The 22,706-nt window shown below is 46.1% G+C and overlaps 1 protein-coding gene across 3 annotated transcripts in view; it reads left to right on the top strand.

The window, feature by feature from the left end:
• The window catches only part of LOC134945523 (uncharacterized), a 285,165-nt gene that overhangs the window by 155,017 nt on the left and 107,442 nt on the right, over window positions 1–22,706 (top strand). For all 3 annotated transcript variants that reach the window (XM_063934865.1, XM_063934866.1, XM_063934867.1), the window contains exons 6-8: window positions 4,182–4,356; window positions 16,196–16,321; window positions 16,632–16,694. In XM_063934865.1, coding sequence (XP_063790935.1) covers window positions 4,182–4,356; window positions 16,196–16,321; window positions 16,632–16,694 — 364 coding nt within the window. The remainder of the gene's footprint in view (window positions 1–4,181; window positions 4,357–16,195; window positions 16,322–16,631; window positions 16,695–22,706) is intronic.

Here is a 22,706-nt window from a genome sequence, read left to right as displayed (position 1 = left end):
GTTTTAATTATCCCGTACTTGGACGATCTCCTGATAAAGGCGAGGTCCAAAGAACAGTTGGTAGTGGGGGTAGCACTTTCTCGGGAAGTGCTACAACAGCACGGCTGGATTCTCAATATTCCAAAGTCACAGCTGGTCCCGACGACACGTCTTCTGTTCCTGGGAATGATTCTGTACACAGACCAGAAAAAAAGTGTTTCTTCCAGTGGAAAAAGCCGAGGAGTTGTCATCTCTAGTCAGAGACCTCCTAAAACCAGGACAGGTGTCGGTACATCAATGCACACGAGTCCTGGGAAAAATGGTCGCTTCGTACGAAGCAATTCAATTCGGAAGGTTCCACGCAAGGACTTTCCAGTGGGACCTGTTGGACAAATGGTCCGGGTCCCATCTCCAGATGCAACAGCGGATAACCCTGTCTGCAAGGACCAGGGTGTCGCTGCTGTGGTGGCTGCAGAGGGCTCATCTACTAGAGGGCCGCAGATTCGGAATACAGGACTGGGTCCTGGTGACCACGGATGCCAGCCTTCGGGGCTGGGGGGCAGTCACAGGGAAGAAATTTCCAAGGACTGTGGTCAGATCAGGAGATTTCGCTTCACATAAATATTCTGGAGCTAAGGGCCATCTACAATGCCCTAAGCCATGCAAGGCCCCTGCTTCAGAACCAGTCAGTACTGATCCAATCAGACAACATCACGGCGGTCGCCCATGTAAACAGACAGGGCGGCACAAGAAGCAGGAGGGAAATGGCAGAAGCCACAAGGATTCTCCGATGGGCGGAAAATCATGTGTTAGCACTGACAGCAGTGTTCATTCCGGGAGTGGACAACTGGGAAGCAGACTTCCTCAGCAGGCACGACCTCCACCCGGGAGAATGGGGACTTCATCCAGAAGTCTTCCAAATGATTGTACACCGCTGGGAAAGACCACAGGTGGACATGATGGCGTCCCGCCTCAACAAAAAGCTAAAAAGATATTGCGCCAGGTCAAGGGACCCTCAGGCGATCGCTTTGGACGCTCTAGTAACACCGTGGGTGTACCAGTCGGTTTATGTGTTTCCTCCTCTGCCTCTCATTCCCATGGTACTGAGAATAATACGAAGGCGAGGAGTGAAAACTATACTTGTGGTTCCGGATTGGCCAAGAAGAGCTTGGTACCCGGAACTTCAAGAGATGCTTTCAGAGGACCCTTGGCCTCTGCCGCTCAGACAGGACCTGCTGCAGCAGGGGCCCTGTCTGTTCCAAGACTTACCGCGGCTGCGTTTGACGGCATGGCGGTTGAACACCGGATCCTGAAGGAAAAGGGTATTCCGGAGGAAGTCATTCCTACCCTGATCAAAGCCAGGAAGGATGTCACCGCGAACCATTATCACCTCATTTGGCGAAAATATGTTGCGTGGTGTGAGGCCAGGAAGGCCCCAACGGAGGAATTTCAACTGGGTCGATTCCTGCATTTCCTGCAAACAGGGGTGACGTTGGGCCTCAAATTGGGGTCCATTAAGGTCCAGATTTCGGCCCTGTCGATTTTCTTCCAGAAAGAACTGGCTTCCCTGCCTGAAGTTCAGACTTTTGTCACGGGAGTTCTGCATATTCAGCCTCCTTTTGTGCCCCCAGTGGCACCTTGGGATCTCAATGTGGTTTTGGAGTTCCTGAAATCACATTGGTTTGAACCACTTAAGACTGTGGATTTGAAATATCTCACGTGGAAAGTGGTCATGCTGTTGGCCCTGGCTTCAGCCAGGCGTGTGTCAGAATTGGCGGCTTTGTCCTATAAAAGCCCTTATCTGATTTTCCATATGGATAGGGCAGAATTGAGGACTCGTCCTCAATTTCTCCCGAAGGTGGTATCGGCTTTTCACTTGAACCAACCTATTGTGGTGCCTGCGGCTACTGGGAACTTGGAGGATTCCAAGTTACTGGACGTAGTCAGGGCCCTGAAAATTTATGTTTCCAGGACGGCTGGAGTCAGGAAAACTGACTCGCTGTTTATCCTGTATGCACCCAACAAACTGGGTGCTCCTGCTCCTAAGCAGACTATTGCGCGCTGGATTTGTAGCACTATTCAGCTGGCGCATTCTGCGGTAGGACTACCGCAGCCTAAATCTGTAAAAGCCCATTCCACAAGAAAAGTGGGCTCTTCTTGGGCGGCTGCCCGAGGGGTCTCGGCTTTACAACTTTGCCGAGCTGCTACTTGGTCAGGGGCAAACACGTTTGCAAAATTCTACAAATTTGATACCCTGGCTGAGGAGGACCTGGAGTTCTCTCATTCGGTGTTGCAGATTCGTCCGCACTCTCCCGCCCGTTTGGGAGCTTTGGTATAATCCCCATGGTCCTTACGGAGTTCCCAGCATCCACTAGGACGTCAGAGAAAATAAGAATTTTCTCACCGGTAATTCTATTTCTCGTAGTCCGTAGTGGATGCTGGGCGCCCATCCCAAGTGCGGATTGTCTGCAATACTTGTAAATAGTTATTGTTATACAAATCGGGTTATTATTGCGAGCCATCTGTTCAGAGGCTCCTTTTGTTATCATACTGTTAACCGGGGTTTCCTATCACGAGTTATACGGTGTGATTGGTGTGGCTGGTATGAGTCTTACCCGGGATTCAAAATCCTTCCTTATTGTGTCAGCTCTTCCGGGCACAGTGTCCTAACTGAGGCTTGGAGGAGGGTCATAGGGGGAGGAGCCAGTGCACACCAGATAGTCCTAATTCTTTCTTTAGATGTGCCCAGTCTCCTGCGGAGCCGTCTATTCCCCATGGTCCTTACGGAGTTCCCAGCATCCACTACGGACTACGAGAAATAGAATTACCGGTGAGTAAATTCTTATTTATCACCGGAGAGGCGTAACGGGGGTTGCTAAGAAGCGTTCTCCTGTAGGTAAAGTACACTGAGGGGCGTGTCCATGCAAATGCAGACCTGCAGTTATGTGCACATGTTCCTAGCAGGAGGCACAGCTGTTGCACCTGATACAGGGATGATGACTTGTGGGAAGCAGGTATATATATGCTGCTGATGTAGAGGTGGATTCTCTGCATACATAGAAAGGATAAACAGCGCTAATAGTAAAACAAGCAATTTTTATATAGCTAGTAATAAACAATGACATATAGGTTATAAAACAACAAATAACAGATATAGGGGTATTTTAAAAAATTTAGAGACTGAATAATCAATAGTATATCAATGTCCCATGCACTGGTGATGGATCTATCACAGTATATTTCGGCTTATTTCTAAAGAGTTCAATATCAAGGGCTATTTACAGCTGTTGAGTTCCAGACGTCGGGTCCTATGGCAGTGGCCCATTGATTTTAGGATTCCATGCACTATTGTTAGGGTCCCAGATATGCTGCTGCTGGTATATTCCGTGTGGTCACAGCTTTGCGGTTCTGTAGCAATGGCTCCACGTTAGCAATAGGACTCCATGCACTGATGATGTTAATTACAGTCCGCAGAAAATGGATGTATAGCTCTTTATAGTGGCCGATAGTGAATTGTCCATCAACTCCAAAGCGCTCCTTACAAGTGGGACAAGTATCTATTTGTAGTCTCAGTAAACTCGGCATACAGTATGTGCGGATATATGCTGTTTGTGAGCACTTCATTTCTTATCATTGTTATTATCTTTTGTTGTAAGGCGTACGAGGGGATAAAGCTGCCATGAAGCATAAATACAGACTAATGCAGACAATATAAATTTAGATACATTATTACCGAGAGCAGGACCCGCTTACAGTCTATAAGGGATATAGGTGGACACAATGGAAGAAGAGAGCAGAGATAGAATGGAAATGTCTTTTGCTTCTCATAAGCGCATACATGGTATCTGCTGTGCCACCTCCTGAGAACCCCGTGTGCCAGTAAGGGCGCTCTAGGGCAGAACCATTACAGTTAGGAAGGCGTGCCTGTGAGCCACTTTGTAGTGCCACGTTACAGGCGTGGCTATGCAGTGGTTGGCCTGGCTGCCTTCTAGTACTGGACACTGCGTCCGATTCTATCTGCCGGTGGTCTGTTTGTTCTGCACAGGCTTTCACCCACATTCCATAGACAGACTGGCAGACTCATTGGCTTCTGTGCTGGGGCCATTAGATTGTAAGCTCTGCTGGACAGAGACTGAAGTGCCTGAATACATGGATGGTTTGATTGCTTGCTTGCTATAACAGAATCATTTTGTTTTTGTTAGGAGACCGGTTGCAGAGTTTCCTATTGGAGCTATCGCCAGTGTACCACGCGTACTTGGATGGCACCGTAACGACGCGTGACAGTATATGGGAATGTGTGTGTCAATGTCACAAGGCAAAGACGAAGTTCAAGTGTAATGTCTGCGCAATTAATCACAAAGAGACCTGCGTACACAAGTAATTACCAGCATGGTAGACGTTATGTGTAATACTGTAGCTCAGGCATGTCAAACTCAAAATCCCAAATGGGCCGAATAATTAAGGTCTAAGTCTTGTGTGGGCCGCAAGAAAAAGAAAGAGGCTTATATGCAATTTTCAAAGGGTTATTTGAAAAACACTTACTTTAATGTTTTCTTCCCGATACTTGACAACTCTTTGCTGTCACCAACTTTCCAATTTCAGGAGAAATCTTATTGGATGTTATAACTTAAAATTGAACCAAGATGAAAGTCTGTCAATCTGGACCTAGCAGGAGACTTATTTCCTTCCTCCTTGACAGCTAACAATTACTTTTCAAAGCAGAATCTGCATCGCAGACGACTCTTCCTGCTCTTCAAGGTCGGACGGGCACACAGTGAGGGTAACTCTCCTCTATATAATAATAACAACAATACCACATATCAGTGTGAGCTGACAGCTGTGCTATACCCCTTCATCTATAACTGTGTGGTCCCCTCTCCCCTATATAATAATAATACCATATATCAGTGTGTGCCAGGGGCTGCTATTCCCCCTTATACAGTATATCACCACCGGCAGTGCCTGATGCACATAATTGCCCCCACGGTTCCAAATAACACACATCCCCCACAGTGCCAGATAACACATATGCCCCCTCGGTGCATTTTATATATGAGGGTGAAAGCTTCTGGCACATACAGAAACTACTATCTTTTCTGAGTGTTCCAGGAGCTGTTATTCCCTTCATATATAAAAATGCTGGCCTCTCTTCCCTATATAATAATAATAATATATAAGTAGTACTATTACTATATAGGGGAGAGAGGACTGCATTTTATATATGAGGGTGAATAATAGCTCCTGGCACACACAGAAACTACTATTATATTACTTGTTATTGGCCATCTATATTTAGCCCCCAGCAGTGTGCTCACGCTGTTTATTCAGCGCTGCCGCTCTGGTAGAGCAGTGCCACCTCCTCCGAACACGTTGCGCCTGGCTGCTGGTGTTAGTCAGACGCCGAGTGTCTCCCTGTCTCCTCCAGCGCAGCCCTGCGAGCGGAATCAGGTGCCGTTTCGTGAGCCAATGAAAGCTCGCGGTCCGGCAGCCAATCAAGAGCCGCAGCTGTCGGTCCGCGAGCTCTGATTGGCTCAGGAACCGGCGCCTTAATTAAAATATCAGAAGTCCACTTTAGCCCTTCTCAGGTCAGCGCGCAACCCGCGGGCTTCGAGTTTGACACCTATGCTGTAGCTGATCTTTATTGGGTGTATCCATTATCCTTAGATGTGGGCTTTACGCTTTTGTCCAGACATTTGTCTATTAACTCATAACAAATAATGATAAAGGCGCTTAACTTTAGTGATCTATTAACTCTCCTGCTAACACTGGCACAACTTCAAGACCTTGGGGTGATGGTGGTTTACAGGGAGCTGGCACTTTAAATAATCCAAGACGTGAAACAGGCTCCTCCCCCTCTGTCCCCCACAATCCCTCAGTTTTGAATTTGTGCCGAGGGAGCCTGTCACTGCTGACTGAGCTCCAGCTCAGTCTATATTTACTTTCATTTATTTAATTTATTTAGCTTTTTTATTCATGGGACTTACCGTATATACTCGAGTATAAGCCGACTTTTTCAGCACATTTTTCTATGCTGAAAAAGCCCCCCTCGGCTTATACTCGAGTCAAGTTGTCAACGGCTGCAGCAGATGCCGTGGGCTGTGTGGGCGTCCGCTGCAGCCGGCTCCAGGGACAGACACTAGAGGTCATTATTGACCTCTAGTGTCTGTGCGGCGTTGCTATGGGAGAGACGTCATGACGTCTCTCCCATAGAGATGATCGGGTGCCGGGAAGCGGGCGCCGGAGCGGGCGGCCAGACGGAGCGGTGGACAGACGGAGCGGCGGCCAGACGGAGCGGGTGGACAGACGGAGCGGAGCAGCGCAGCAGCAGAAGAAGCGGTCGTGAAGCAGGAGCGGGGCAGTGGTAAGTATTGTTTTAGTGTGTGTTTTGTGTGTTTGTAAGCGGCAACGGGGGCACAGTAACAGGGGGCAAAGAAAGGGGGCACAATTACTGAGGGCAAAGAAAGAGGGGTCATAACTACTGGGGGCAATGAAAGAGGGGGCACAACTACTGGGGGCAAAGAAAGAGATGGCATAACTACTGGGGGCAATGAAAGAGGGGGCACAACTACTGGGGGCAAAGAAAGAGAGGGCATAACTACTGGGGGCAATGAAAGAGGGGGCACAACTACTGGGGGCAAAGAAGGGGCATAACTACTGGGGGCAAAGCAGCGGGGGCATGTTTTTATCTGGCACTGTGGGGAGATATGTCACTGGGGGTATATGTGGCACTGGGGGCACAACCCTAGCAACAAGCAATACCCCCTGGCAACAAGCATGACACCTACCGCATGAAACCCCTGGCAACGAGCATGACACCCTGAGCATGAAAACCCCCGGCACCGTGCATTTCCCACCCTAGGCTTATACTCGAGTCAGTAATTTTTCCCAGTTTTTTGTGGTAAAATTAGGTGCCTCGGCTTATATTCGGGTCGACTTATACTCGAGTATATACGGTAGTTCCCTCAGCCGGGTTACACACTAGCAGCATCAAGCTGCACATGGAGAACAGTGCTTAACCTGAGAGGCACTGTTCCTCCCGAGACAGCAAGGAGAACAATGCTTAACCTGAGAAGCACTGGTATATAGAGTGCCTCCCATTATTACATATATTGTATAAAATGACCTGGTCGTGTGTATAAGGCAGATGTTCTCACACGCGGTCCTAAAGCCACCCCAACGGTCCATGTTTTAACTTTATCCATGCTTGGTCACAGGTGAGTTAATTAGCACCTCATTCAATTTGATTTAACCCTCTGTACTGAGCCATGGCTATACCTAAAACCCTGGACCATTGTGGTGCCTTGAGGACCACGTTTGAGAACCGCTGGTATAAGGTGTGTAGGAAACATAAATGCATTCTGTGTTTAGACTTGGGTCCCATCCCCAAGATACCTCATTATGGTGTGCTAATATTGCAAAATGACAGAAAAATCCCAAATACTTCTGTTCTCAAGCATTTTGGAAATGGGAGACTCCACCTGTATATATAAAAATGTATTAGTTACATATATAATACACACATTTATGTGGATGCTACTTGACACGCACCACCTACCTAAACATTGCTGCAAACCAAGTACACCCCTTCATGGTAGCGGTATCCCCAGATGACAGCAGGATAATGCGCCTTGACACACTGCGAACATTGTTCAGGAATAGCGTGAGGAACATATCCAAGAGTTCAAGGTGTTAACTTGGCCACCAAATTCCCCTGGTCTTAACCTTGATTGAGTATCTGTGGGATGTGCATGAAAGAAGACTGAGCCATGGAGGCCCCACCTCACAATTTACAGGAATTATCTGCTGCTAACGTCTTTGTGCCATATACCACAGGACACCTTCAGAGGTCTTGTGGAGTCCATACCTGGATGGGACAAAGTTGGGTGGTGGCACAAGGGAGACCTAAACAATGTTAGGCAGGTGGTCTTAATGTTATAGCTGAAACCCTCCATAGTGTGGCATTCATACATTAAGGAGAAATTACACATATATAAACTGTATACATTAATAGAGTAACACATTTGCTTGTCTAATTGCAGTCCTAGGATCTAGATGTTTAAACAGGCAGCTCCCTCCAATCACCTGATCTGTATGCGGTGACTTCAATTCCAAGGTGCTCAAAACAGACTTCCAATTTGCTTGTACTGTACAAACAGGGAGACCACCAGGCACGTCTTGTTACAGATCACTTCCTCAGGGATCTGGCATCACTGCAGTTTGTTGGCCTGCATGAAATATTAGTCAAAATGCTCACTTACAGTAAATGAATAATCGACACTCATAATGACTCCCACATCAGGGATATAGATAGGTCGGCTCTTGGTATTTGGAAGTGATGTCTCTAAGTCAATTGAATTCTTTCAGTGCTGTGAACTGTATTAGTATTATAAATATATATTATATGTTGGAGATATTCTGATTTATAGACAAAAACAAAAGTGGCTGCGCTGTGTGTCAGCAGTAATATAAAAACAGAGAGCACAACGTGTATGAAAAGTTTTATATTTAATACCATAAAAGAACAATAGATTAATATAATTGAGAGCACACCTATATCTGTCTCAGGTGATGAACCAAGGTTCAGCCATATAAACAAAAGTGGCTATCCGAGATAATACTTCCTATTCCACAGTGCAAAAAAGAAATGTAAGAATAAATGAGCGCAGTTCCAAATCGTATGCTCTATCATTCACCGGATAGATAATAATGTATATAGTACCTCTCCAGAAAGGGCTGGTGTGTATTAGCCGAGCGTCCCTGGCTAATGAGTCCTGCGTTGCCCACTGTACTGCACAGATGAGAGGAATTGTCGGATGCCCGGTGTTAAACACCTGCCGCTGTGAAGGAGTGTATGGCAGTCTCGTGTTTCCGTAGTAGCTGACCGGCAGGAGGTAACGAGCTGCAGCAGTGAGATGAAAAACGGCTGCTTGTGATGGTGAGCCGGTGAGCGCTGGTGAGGATACAACGGTGTGGATTGCACAGGAATAGATCACCTGGACCAGGTGTGCGGAAGGCGGAGTCCTGACGCGTTTCGTCACGATCACGTGACTTTATCAAAGGCCTGATCTATTCCTGTGCAATCCACACCGTTGTATCCTCACCAGCGCTCACCGGCTCACCATCACAAGCAGCCGTTTTTCATCTCACTGCTACGGCTCGTTACCTCCTGCCGGTCAGCTACTATGGAAACACGAGACTGCCATACACTCCTTCACAGCGGCAGGTGTTTAACACCGGGCATCCGACAATTCCTCTCATCTGTGCAGTACAGTGGGCAACGCAGGACTCATTAGCCGAGGACGCTCGGCTAATACACACCAGCCCTTTCTGGAGAGGTACTATATACATTATTATCTATCCGGTGAATGATAGAGCATACGATTTGGAACTGCGCTCATTTATTCTTACATTTCTCTGACGTCCTAGTGGATGCTGGGAACTCCGTAAGGACCATGGGGAATAGCGGCTCCGCAGGAGACTGGGCACAACTAAAAGAAAGCTTTTAGACTACCTGGTGTGCACTGGCTCCTCCCACTATGACCCTCCTCCAAGCCTCAGTTAGATTTCTGTGCCCGGCCGAGCTGGATGCACACTAGGGGCTCTCCTGAGCTCCTAGAAAGAAAAGTCAGCGAAAAAGGGGCGGAGCTATCTCCCTCAGCACACTGGCGCCATTTTCTCTTCACAGTGCAGCTGGAAGACAGCTCCCCAGGCTCTCCCCTGTAGTTTGCAGGCTCAAAGGGTTAAAAAGAGAGGGGGGGCACTAAATTTAGGCGCAATATTGTATATACAAGCAGCTATTGGGAAAAATTCACTCAATATAGTGTTAATCCCTAAATTATATAGCGCTCTGGTGTGTGCTGGCATACTCTCTCTCTGTCTCCCCAAAGGGCTGTGTGGGGTCCTGTCCTCAGTCAGAGCATTCCCTGTGTGTGTGCGGTGTGTCGGTACGGCTGTGTCGACACGTTTGATGAGGAGGCTTATGTGGTGGCAGAGCAGATGCCGATAAATGTGATGTCGCCCCCTGTGGGGCCGACACCAGAGTGGATGGATAGGTGGAAGGTATAAACCGACAGTGTCAACTCCTTACATAAAAGGCTGGATGACGTAACAGCTGTGGGACAGCCGGCTTCTCAGCCGCGCCTGCCCAGGCGTCTCAAAGGCCATCAGGGGCTCAAAAACGCCCGCTCCCTCAGATGGCAGACACAGATGTCGACACGGAGTCTGACTCCAGTGTCAACGAGGTTGAGACATATACACAATCCACTAGGAACATCCGTTACATGATCCCGGCAATAAAAAATGTGTTACACATTTCTGACATTAACCCATGTACCACTAAAAAAGGGTTTTATGTGTGGGGAGAAAAAGCAGGCAGTGTTTTGTTCCCCCATCAAATGAGTGAATGAAGTGTGAAAAAGCGTGGGTTCCCCCGATAAGAAACTGGTAATTTCTAAAAAGTTACTGATGGCATACCCTTTCCCGCCAGAGGATAAGTTACGCTGGGAGATATCTCCTAGGGTGGATAAGGCGCTCACACGTTCGTCAAAAAAGGAGGCACTGCCGTCTTAGAATACGGCCACTTTGAAGGTACCTGCTAATAAAAAGCAGGAGGCTATCCTGAAGTCTGTATTTACACACTCAGGTACTAGACTGAGACCTGCAGATAGTGCTGCTGCAGCGTGGTCTGTGACCCTGTCAAACAGGGATACTATTTTGCGAACATAAGAGCATATTAAAGACGTCGTCTTATATATGAGGGATGCACAGAGGGATATTTTGCCGGCTGGCATCCAGAATTAATGCAATGTCCATTCTGTCAGGAGGGTATTAGAGACCCGACACTGGACAGGTGATGCTGACTTTAAAAGGCACATAGAGCCTTATAAGGGTGAGGAATTGTTTGGGGATGGTCTCTGGGACCTCGTATCCACAGCAACAGCTGGGAAGAATTTTTTTTACCTCCGGTTTCCTCACAGCCTAAGAAAGCACTGTATTATCAGGTACAGTCCTTTCGGCTTCAGAAAAGCAAGCGGGTCAAAGGCGCTTCCTTTCTGCACAGAGACGAGGGAAGAGGGAAAAAGCTGCACCAGTCGGCCAGTTCCCAGAATCAAAATTCTTCCCCCGCTTCCTCTGAGTCCACCGCATGACGCGGGGGCTCCACAGGCGTAGCCTGTTACGGTGGGGGGCCGCCTCAAAAAGTTCAGCGATCAGTGGGCTCGCTCACAGGTGGATCCCTGGATCCTTCAAGTAGTATCTCAGGGGTACAAGCTGGAATTCGAGGCGTCTCCCCCCCGCCGTTTCCTCAAATCTGCCTTGCCGACAACTCCCTCAGGCAGGGAGGCTGTGCTAGAGGCAATTCACAAGCTGTATTCCCAGCAGGTGATAGTCAAGGTGCCCCTACTTCAACAAGGACGGGGTTACTATTCCACACTGTTTGTGGTACCGAAACCGGACGGTTCGGTGAGACCCATGTTAAATTTGAAATCCTTGAACACATACATAAAAAAAAAATTCAAGTTCAAGATGGAATCGCTCAGGGCGGTTATTGCAAGCCTGGAGGAGGGGGATTACATGGTATCCCTGGACATCAAGGATGCTTACCTACATGTCCCCATTTACCATCCTCACCAGGAGTACCTCAGATTTGTGGTACAGGATTGCCATTACCAATTCCAAACACTGCCGTTTGGACTGTCCACGGCACCGAGGGTCTTTACCAAGGTAATGGCAGAAATGATGATACTCCTTCGAAAAAAGGGAGTTTTAATTATCCCGTACTTGGACGATCTCCTTATAAAGGCGAGGTCCAAGGAGCAGTTGTTGGTCGGAGTAGCACTATCTCGGGAAGTGCTACAACAGCACGGATGGATTCTATACATTCCAAAGTCACAGCTGGTTCCTACCACACGCCTACTGTTCCTGGGGATGGTTCTGGACACAGAACAGAAAAAAGTATTTATCCCGCAGGAGAAAGCCAAGGAGCTGTCATCTCTAGTCAGAGACCTCCTGAAACCAAAACAGGTATCGGTGCATCACTGCACACGAGTCCTGGGAAAAATGATAGCTTCTTACGAAGCAGAATTCCATTCGGCAGGTTCCATGCAAGAACCTTTCAGTGGGACCTCTTGGACAAGTGGTCGGGATCGCATCTTCAGATGCATCGGCTGATAACCCTGTCTCCAAGGACCAGGGTATCTCTACTGTGGTGGCTGCAGAGTGCTCATCTTCAAGAGGGCCGCAGATTCGGTATACAGGACTGGGTCCTGGTAATCACGGATGCCAGCCTTCGAGGCTGGGGGGGCATTCACACAGGGAAGAAATTTCCAAGGACTTTGGTCAAGTCAGGAGTCGTCCCTACACATAAATATTCTGGAACTGAGGGCCATTTACAATGCCCTAAGTCTGGCAAGGCCTCTGCTTCAAAACCAGCCGGTACTGATCCAATCAGACAACATCACGGCAGTCGCCCATGTAAACCGACAGGGCGGCACAAGAAGCAGGATGGCGATGGCAGAAGCCACAAGGATTCTCCGATGGGCAGAAAATCACGTCTTAGCACTGTCAGCAGTGTTCATTCCGGGAGTGGTCAACTGGGAAGCAGACTTCCTCAGCAGACACGACCTACACCCGGGAGAGTGGGGACTTCATCCAGAAGTCTTCAAACTGTTGGTAAACCGTTGGGAAAGGCCACAGGTGGACATGATGGCGTCCCGCCTCAACAAAAAACTAGATATTGCGCCAGGTCAAGGGACCCTCAGGCGATAGCTGTGGACGCTCTAGTGACACCGTGGGTGTACCAGTCGGTTTATGTATTCCCTCCTCTGCCTCTCATACCAAAGGTACTGAGAATAATAAGAAGACGAGGAGTAAGAACGATACTCGTGGTTCCGGATGGGCCAAGAAGAGCTTGGTACCCAGAACTTCAAGAAATGATATCAGAGGACCCATGGCCTCTACCGCTCAGACAGGATCTGCTACAGCAGGGGCCCTGTCTGTTCCAAGACTTACTGCGGCTGCGTTTGACGGCATGGCGGTTGAATTCCGGATCCTAAAGGAAAAGGGCATTCCGGAGGAAGTCATTCCTACGCTGATAAAAGCCAGGAAAGAAGTACCCGCAAACCATTATCACCGTATTTGGCGAAAATATGTTGCGTGGTGTGAGGCCAGGAAGGCCCCAACAGAGGAATTTCAGCTGGGTCGTTTTCTGCACTTCCTACAGTCAGGAGTGACTATGGGCCTAAACTTGGGTTTCATTAAGGTCCAGATTTCGGCTCTGTCGATTTTCTTCCAGAAAGAACTGGCTTCACTGCCTGGAGTTCAGACATTTGTAAAGGGAGTGCTACATATTCAGCCCCCTTTTGTGCCTCCAGTGGCACCTTGGGATCTCAATGTGGTGTTGAGTTTCCTAAAATCACATTGGTTTGAGCCACTAAAAACCGTGGATCTGAAATATCTCACGTGGAAAGTGGTCTGTTATTGGCCTTGGCTTCGGCCAGGCGTGTGTCAGAATTGGCGGCTTTGTCATGTAAAAGCCCTTATCTGATTTTCCATATGGATAGGGCAGAATTGAGGACTCGTCCCCAGTTTCTCCCTAAGGTGGTATCAGCTTTTCACTTGAACCAACCTATTGTAGTGCCTGCGGCTACTAGGGACTTGGAAGATTTCAAGTTACTGGACGTAGTCAGGGCCTTAAAAATTTATATTTCCAGGACGGCTGGAGTCAGGAAAATTGACTCGCTTTTTATCCTGTATGCACCCAACAAAATAGGTGCTCCTGCTTCTAAGCAGACTATTGCTCGCTGAATTTGTAGCACAATTCAGCTGGAGCATTCTGCGGCTGGATTGCCGCATCCTAAATCAGTAAAAGCCCATTCCACGAGGAAAGTGGGCTCATCTTGGGCGGCTGCCCGAGGGGTCTCGGCTTTACAACTTTGCCGAGCTGCAACTTGGTCAGGGGCAAACACGTTTGCAAAATTCTACAACTTTGATACCCTGGCTGAGGAGGACCTTGAGTTCTCTCATTCGGTGCTGCAGAGTCATCCGCACTCTCCCGCCCGTTTGGGAGCTTTGGTATAATCCCCATGGTCCTTACGGAGTTCCCAGCATCCACTAGGACGTCAGAGAAAATAAGATTTTACTCACCGGTAAATCTATTTCTCGTAGTCCGTAGTGGATGCTGGGCGCCCATCCCAAGTGCGGATTGTCTGCAATACTTGTATGTAGTTATTGCCTAACTAAGGGTTATTGTTGAGCCATCTGTTGAGAGGCTCAGTTATATTTCATACTGTTAACTGGGTATAGTATCACAAGTTATATGGTGTGATTGGTGTGGCTGGTTATGAGTCTTACCCGGGATTCAAAATCCTTCCTTATTGTGTCAGCTCTTCCGGGCACAGTATCCTAACTGAGGCTTGGAGGAGGGTCATAGTGGGAGGAGCCAGTGCACACCAGGTAGTCTAAAAGCTTTCTTTTAGTTGTGCCCAGTCTCCTGCGGAGCTATTCCCCATGGTCCTTACGGAGTTCCCAGCATCCACTACGGACTACGAGAAATAGATTTACCGGTGAGTAAAATCTTATTTTCTTTTTTGCACTGTGGAATAGGAAGTATTATCTCGGATAGCCACTTTTGTTTATATGGCTGAACCTTGGTTCATCACCTGAGACAGATATAGGTGTGCTCTCAATTATATTAATCTATTGTTCTTTTATGATATTAAATATAAAACTTTTCATACACGTTGTGCTCTCTGTTTTTATATTACTGCTGACACACAGCGCAGCCACTTTTGTTGTTGTCTAGTATTCATATCCATTTTCACATAGTGGTTGTGGCAAGCGCATTGTCTCAGGAGTTTATTTATATTGTCGTTTTAATTCATATATTCACACATTTGGGTGAGGCGCTGTACAAGTAGTTTTTTCTGTTGTTATATTCTGATATATGATTGATCAATCATTTGCAAATCTGCGTCCATTGGTTGATATGGTCTTATTCTCTATACAAAGGGTCACCATACTGAAGGGAGGCCACATCTTGTCGGAAGTTATTAACAATGAAACGCGTCATGTAGTCTGTCTGTAGAAGCCGATTTGAAATCTGTTTGAAGCCTCCCCTGAAGTGCAATCACTGGTTAAATCTCACAGCCAGGACTACTGGATGCAGAGGAATGCTGAAACCTCTAGTTTGTGGGGCTGACTTCAGTCGGATCAGTGAATGTGTTTTATTAATATATGCAGTTTCTATAGCATATCTGTTTATTGTGGGCAATTAGTCTTTGTGTGTTTTTGGGGTGTGGGTATATTATATAAAAAAAAAAATACCCACCTTGATGTCATCGGATTGGTCAGAATTGTGAAAAGGAAAAAATGTACAGGTAAGTTGTATGCTTATTGATTTGACACACACTGAATAGCTCACTTAAAATCCATATTCTAAAAATTACTACACTATTAGTGATTGCCTTCTTGCATACAGCAGCAGACTTTATGCCACTATGGGGGGTGGGGTGGGGTGGGGGAATTCAGTTGGGCACAATGTTTAGCCCACAAAAACACCTTGCAAACCTCCGTTTTGGATTACTGTGAGTGTGCGTGCTCCCGATAGCCGTGATATCAAATTTAAAACAAAATGCATACCGGTCCGGTTCTCACCCCACCATCTTTCCACTTGGGAGGGGGCTGTTGGGAGGTGAGGTGGCTGCGTGGAGATGTAGTTCTCCCTGCTGCTGTCTCCTGTGTTACAAGGCGATTTTTCCATAAAAATAATGATTTAAGGAAAAATCAGACTTGCTCTGGGGGTGAGTAAAAAATTTCTTGTTTAACCTAATTGAATAAGAAAATCCTGCAGCTGCTGGAAAAATACCTCGCCGCAGGTTTAAAAAAAAAAAAAAAAATCTCCACTGCTCAATTGGATTAAAAGCTGCACCTTTTCTAAGAAATGTATTCATAATCTGAGTGAGTGCTGTGTCGTTTAGCCTTCGTCTGCATTCCAGAATTCACTCATATTTGGACTGCTGGGGAGAAGTGCTATATGAAATGTTAGTGCTACAGTGCCACCTTGTGGTAAAGTAATGAACTTACAAAGTTTAAAATCCAGTGACAATAAAGCAATATATTATTATTATTTTTTTTACGTGATCTGATGCACATAACAAATTTGCTTAATTCATAGCTGTCAGATACTTAACTTTCACACTATATCTTGTCTCCCTCACAGTTACAGTCCAGTGCACAAGCTGGTGACTGAGTATTTAGACAAGGCAGAGAATGAAAGTCCAAAAGCCGTTGCAGTGATGCTGCTTGGTGTAGCCAAGGAGCTGGTTTCTCAGCAGGTAGTGCCGAAGTAAGTGTGTTTGGCGTGATCTATGTGCTCTGTGGCTATTTGGGTTTCTTTTTTACATATTTCTCTGTAACCTTTACCTGTGATACCTTACAGCTGTTTTGGCAAAAGCCCTCCTATTCCGTTCTCCTTGTTTGCACTGAGTTTTATTAGGAGACCGTAAAATGTTTCAAAACACTGACCTGTAATGAGGCTCATTGTATTAAAACAAATGAAGTAGAATAACTGCGTTGTCATGTTTTCTGCAATTGTGGTTCTTTATAATCTAAAACTTTTTTTTCTTTTCTTTTTTTCCCATCACCTGAATAAATAGCCAGGTTCTTTTAAAGGATCCGACTGCAAATTTTAGAGAAGCCACTGCATTGCTAATGACCAGGTATGTCTGACAACGCAGTTCCTGCTGGGTTGAGCCAGAGTATGTGTCCTTGTGGTTTCCTCCATGCAGCACCCAGGCAGGGCCACACAGATGACTTTGAAGTCAGGAGCTTTGGTAGATCAAATATCTTGACATATTGGGAGGTTCCTGAATGTTTGCCAATTACTCTACTGTGTTTATCTACGGCTATGTCGAATGTTTACACTCTGCTTTTTCATTTTATATATGAATATACCACAAATGTAGCATAAGCCGCAATTCTTGATCGTTAGACCAATTAATGCAGGGTATGCAACAGTTATATTGCGTTGGCACGAGGGGGAGAATGTACCCCCAGCTTACACCGCCATGCAGGAATTACTCTACAAAGGAGCAACTTCTTGCCTGGTTAATAGTTACTGCTGTGTGGCAGTGTACAGTTACTAACGCACAGATGGATGTAATACAGGAATGCACACATGACACAGTCATTACTCACTGCGCTAACCCAACGCCCTAATTCCCGACACTGTGCTTGTAATGCACCAAGCTCCCGATAGAGACACTCTGTTGTGGCTGGCAATAACATAGGCTTAACTTGTATGTACCATAAATGAAAAGCAAATTACAGATCGGTCCTCCGTTATCTTGGCTGACTGAGGCGTTAGTCGCGATCGGGCATAAGCAGCGTGCCTGGGCGCAAGGAGGCGCACAGAGTGTTTGGCATTACCTTTGAGTGTAATACCTAAGATCATCCACAAGATGTAATTTTTAAAATCAATGTGCATGCGTGTGGTCTCCATTAAAATACAATACTGAACGACAGCGTAAGAACTGCTTTACTGGTGCGTCTCATTGCGCTACATTATGATACAATATGTCATACAGTATATAACAGTATATACAGTACAGATGCAAATAGTACAGCATATACAGATGCAAACAAACTTGTTACAGATACAGTATGGTCTATTGATGTTAAGGATATGTGAGCGTCCAAATCCCGTAGTATTAAGTATAATGGGGAGAGATAAAAGCTCCTCCCTAAGTTCCTTGATGCCAAATCACTGTGTGAATAGTTTATACAGAGACGCAATTGAACGTTTTAAAACACTTGTGTATGCAGACGCAACTAATGTGTGAAAGGAATAATGTAGCTCATTGACCTTTCAGTATGTACAGCGCACTAAATGAGCGTCCGAGTCCCCTAACGGCATAAACAAACGCCAATGGGAAGGTATCGCTGCTTGCATTACTTTTACACATGAATTTGTGTAGCATCCATGCAGCGACGTAGGCTAGCGGTGAAGGCTCCCACCTCCCACGCTGAGGGTCCCTGGTTCGATTCCCAATGTGCCAATCTATATTTTTTCCCGGAAAAAACAACAGACCGGCTGCGCTGCATGTCAGGGGTTAATAATAGTAAGAGAGCCAATGAATAGACATGTTATTTTTAATATATCATTAAAAGAATAGTTAAGAAAGCATGCACATACATAAATATGATAAAATGCACTAGTCACACCTAGGGTGTCTCAAATTGTAATGTCTCTTGTAACATAGGTGTATAACGACCACAGTAAAAGTCAATTACGGAGTTCCGTGTTCTCCAAAGATTATAGTAATGGAGATTTACAGGTGACTGTGTATTGAATGAATGCCGTCCCAATTGAGAGTAATTGAGAGTATCAGGTGGAGTGGAATGCTGTAATTACCTCACTAGTGGGCTGGTGAGAGCCGGGCGTCCCCTGCTAACAGTCCTGCCGTGCCCACGACCGCTAAGCAGCGGGGAGGAGATGTAAAGTCCGCCTGGATAAGGTTGCTGGCTGTGGCGGCAAAAGGTGCAAAAGCCGCTAATAGCAAACACTCGGTCAGATCGGTATCAGGCTGCGTTCGTCCAAGTACACCTGTGGAGACACCTCAGCAAGGTGTGCAAGAGGGTGGGATCCTGACGCGTTACGTCACGCTCCACGTGACTTTTTCAAAGGAATGATCCTGCCTCCAGAGAAACCGATATTTATGGTCTGATCGGCTAAGGGGGAACAGCTGTCCATAATCAATGTAATCCAAGTTGATCTAGATCACAGACATGGGCTCTCTTACTCAAATTAAATGTATATATAACACACAGTAAATACATATGGCAGAAATGACTTGTCACTAGTATCAAATAAAAAAAAAAAAACAATAATGAAATATATATAAAAATCCATTAGACATAATAAAGAATTGTGTCATACTCAGGAGACTCTTAAATGGAAAAATTTATAAATCTGTATACGGCAATCAGTATTGTTATACATTTTACTTATTAAACAGAAATTTTCTCAATGATTCAGAGCCTAATAACTCAACATGAGAAACATAATTATGTGTATCACAAAAAGATGGAATAAATATATTTTAAGGGACTATTTGTCAATATAGATTAGAACCCGGGACCCTACTATCTTATCTATCTATAGTGCACCGCTGTGAAAAAACCCACTCTTACAGGATAAGGTTCCCAAGCCAGCAAACCGCCTGGCCGGCGCCAAGGCAAGCAAAAATATGACCTTCCAAGAGATATTTTTTTTTTTTTTTTAAAGTTGGTGAACTCAAAAATTCCAACACTACATTTAAGTCCCATGGTGCAGCGGGGGGACGAAAAGGGGGTTGGATCCTCAGAACTCCCTGTAAAAAGGTTTGAACCTCTGGCCAGGATGCTAACCACTGTTGAAATAGGATGGAGAGAGCCAAAATTTGAACCTTCAGAGAGCCTTAGACCGACCTGAAGGAAAAGTAGAAGTCTGGATAAGTGGAAGTTCGTGGAATCCCACCCACGTTCTGGACACCAGTCCATGTATCTCTCCAAATCCCGTAGTAGAGCCTGGCTCTGACCGGCGTCTTAGTGGTAATCATCGTAGGACTGACCGTTCTTGGTATCCGTCCGTTTCGTAAGGTCCGAGTTTCAATAACCACGCCGTTAAACGTAGGTCTGTGTTGGAACGGTCCCAGAGATAGCAGGTCCTCTGTCACAACTGAGGGCCTGAGCTGACGGGAGGCAGCCTCAGTTGTAGGGGCTGAGATGTAACGGAACCTGGGAGGTTGTATCAGACCCCTAGACATGTAAGTAACATGTAGAATAACTGCCCGAAGGCGTGACCACGACAACCAGGATAAAAGTCAATGATGTTTATTATGACAAACTCCGTAACACAGCAGCAGTAAAGGAAACATAAAAGTCAACAGAGGATAAATACAATTCCTGGGTACTACAGGGTGGCAAGGGCCACAGGCACTGGTAGAGTGAGACAGTTCTTATAATCTTCTAGTTGGAAAGTTCTTACCAGACCTGACTGTAGCAATGGAGAGAACCCAGGATCGTACCAGCTGGTGTTCCAGGAAAGGCTGGGTTGCTGAAGATAAAACGGCTGCTGTGGATACTGGCTGGAACCAGACTGTTGTTGGTACGGAGTGGATACTGGCTGGAACCAGTTAAATAATAAACGAACTTGAGAGCGATGAAATAATAATGAAGTTTGGAGTTTAAGAGCGGTGAAATAATAATACCGGTGGAGAGTGGTAAACTGCAGAAAGGACACCGGGCCTTTAAGAGAAGCTGTACACTGCTGGAAGCTGGGCTGGAAGCAGGTGATTGTTGTAACTGGAAACAGGTGAGTCCAGAATGGATCGGAGAGTCAGGCTACACCGCAGATGGAATGCTGGTGCGGGTCTCTATAGCAGAAGTCTGGAGACAGGAGCTGGAACCTGGAAGACAACCACAGGAGAGAGACAAACTGGAACTAGGTTAGACAACCAAAGCACTGACGCCTTCCTTGCTCAGGCACAGCTTACTTATACCTGCAGCAAGGAAGGGGTTGGCTAGGCAATTATGCAAATCAACAATACAGACAGCAGATTGGTGGAAATGCTCAGATGACAAAATCCAAGATGGCTGCGCCCATGCAGACACTTGGAGGGAAGTTTGGTTTGTAATCCATGTGAGAATTGAAACAGTAATGGCGACGCCGGCCACAAGAGACAGGAGACGCCAGACTGACAAGCGCACATTTAACCACGCGGGCACAGCGGAGGCCGCGGCTGATGAAATCACCACTCTGACATTCTGCATGTGGAAACTCAGGAACAGCGGGATCCGGTCCTGGAACGCTGAGCCAGCCTTAGGAGGCATCTGAAGGGTAATAACAATGCTAAATTCCTTTGTCGTATAAACAACCCTTTATGAAGCTAAGAACACTGTACGCTGTTTACTTAAAAAAAATACCGTAATGGTACGCTATCTTCGTAACGATCGCTCAGCCGTAGGCGAGACGCTCAAGCGTCACGTTCGCTCACGGCCCAGTGATCACAGGACACGTTATTGGTTATGTCTAGGGGAATGATTCGCTGTAGCGTAGCCTACGCTCGAGACCACGAGGAGGTCACCAGCGATGCAGACGCTCACAACACTATACCTTTATGTTAAAATCTTATACCAATGAAATACACTGAATACCTTAATGTGAGTACAGGGTGTAAGTGCAACCTTGTGTAACCTGACTATCTACAAAGCTGCTTGTGCGTCACCGACGCTCAAGTGAACACTTAACACTATAGAAAATACACAGATACTGGTTTAGGTTCCAAGGCCTATTAACTGTATTATATCTAATATACTTGTAAAAGGGGATAACAGTACATATGATACACTACAATATAACAAAGACTTCCTAACCACAGAACTAAACAATAAATACAAAAAGACAATACTACACTGACCTAAATGCAATACAATACAATACTATAATACTATGAGAGATATAAGAGAAAAGAAGAGAGAGAGAGGGAGAGAGAGAGAGAGAGAGACGGAGAGAGATGAGAGAAATTGGCTCACAGAAAGACAATGATTACGGAGAGAAACTTACGCACAAAGGGTAACGATCGCAAGCGCCTCTGGACAGCCAGCTTCCCGATTATCAGCAATGATAACAGTTTGAAGAGAAGTCAAGGCTGGATGTCACAGACCCGTCTTTTATGCTACTCACACAATGCAATCTATTGGTCCCTACAGTCTCACTGTCCATTGGACGCAGGAACTCGGCTTCGCATTATAACAAAGGTCACAAGTTGATTCATATCAGTGGCCCTGGTTATGCAAAACAATGGGTGATAACTAACACATTCCTGTCTTCTGGAGGGGGTATTGTTTGGCGAATACAAAACAGAATCCTGTCTGGGTTTTGTTCTATATTCATGATGTCCACTTTCAGTTGAGACAATGACATCTCAGCCCTCATTCTCCTGTATACAAATCCAGCCCCATTTGTAAACACAGGTGTTGGCCTTCCTCATTGAGTCTCAAAAGCTCAGTGTAATTAAAGACTATTGTACTCCGTCTGCGGGAAAGATACTGATTTGGAGTACAATTGATCTTCAATTACTATTCCTGTGTTTACCTTATGCATGTGTAGGTATGAGGCCCTCTTAACATGCAAACTATTGTTTGGGGGATCTCTGAGGTCAAAGAGACATTTGAGACCTACTGATGCCTGTCTCCAACTGTTCAGATGCATGACTAAGTAAGGACAAATAAATAAATGGACATAACTTCTTATGTCCATAACTATTCGCACGAGCAATTAATCTGCTCCAAACCAACACCGGAATATTGCTATTTAAATACTCTTCCGATAGGTACCAAACACCACTGTCTGACTCCTGTTAGACCCTTCGCACAATACAAAGAGGGATTCCTCCGTTCAGGGACATTCTATATTAACCAAACTTTCAGAATCTATCAAAGGGACCATAATCTATAAACTACATTAATTGTGAACATTTGTAACGAATGAGTCGCACGCTACGATCACATAAACTCTACCGTAAATGCGCATACCGCGCCTGCGTGTGCACGCTATTGCGGGTATGCGCCTCCACGGGAGAGCGTACGCACGCGCAGCACGGACCAGTGTGCGGTGCAAATATGGCAGTGTGCATTGAGACATTTTTCTGACTTCGACAGTCTACCCTTTGGCAGTCAATAATAACTGC

The sequence above is a fragment of the Pseudophryne corroboree genome, chromosome 7, assembly GCF_028390025.1.
Source record: "Pseudophryne corroboree isolate aPseCor3 chromosome 7, aPseCor3.hap2, whole genome shotgun sequence".
Classification (NCBI taxonomy): Eukaryota; Metazoa; Chordata; class Amphibia; order Anura; family Myobatrachidae; genus Pseudophryne; species Pseudophryne corroboree.
Note: the sequence above shows the minus strand (reverse complement) of the source record. Positions and strands in the feature narration are given on the sequence as shown.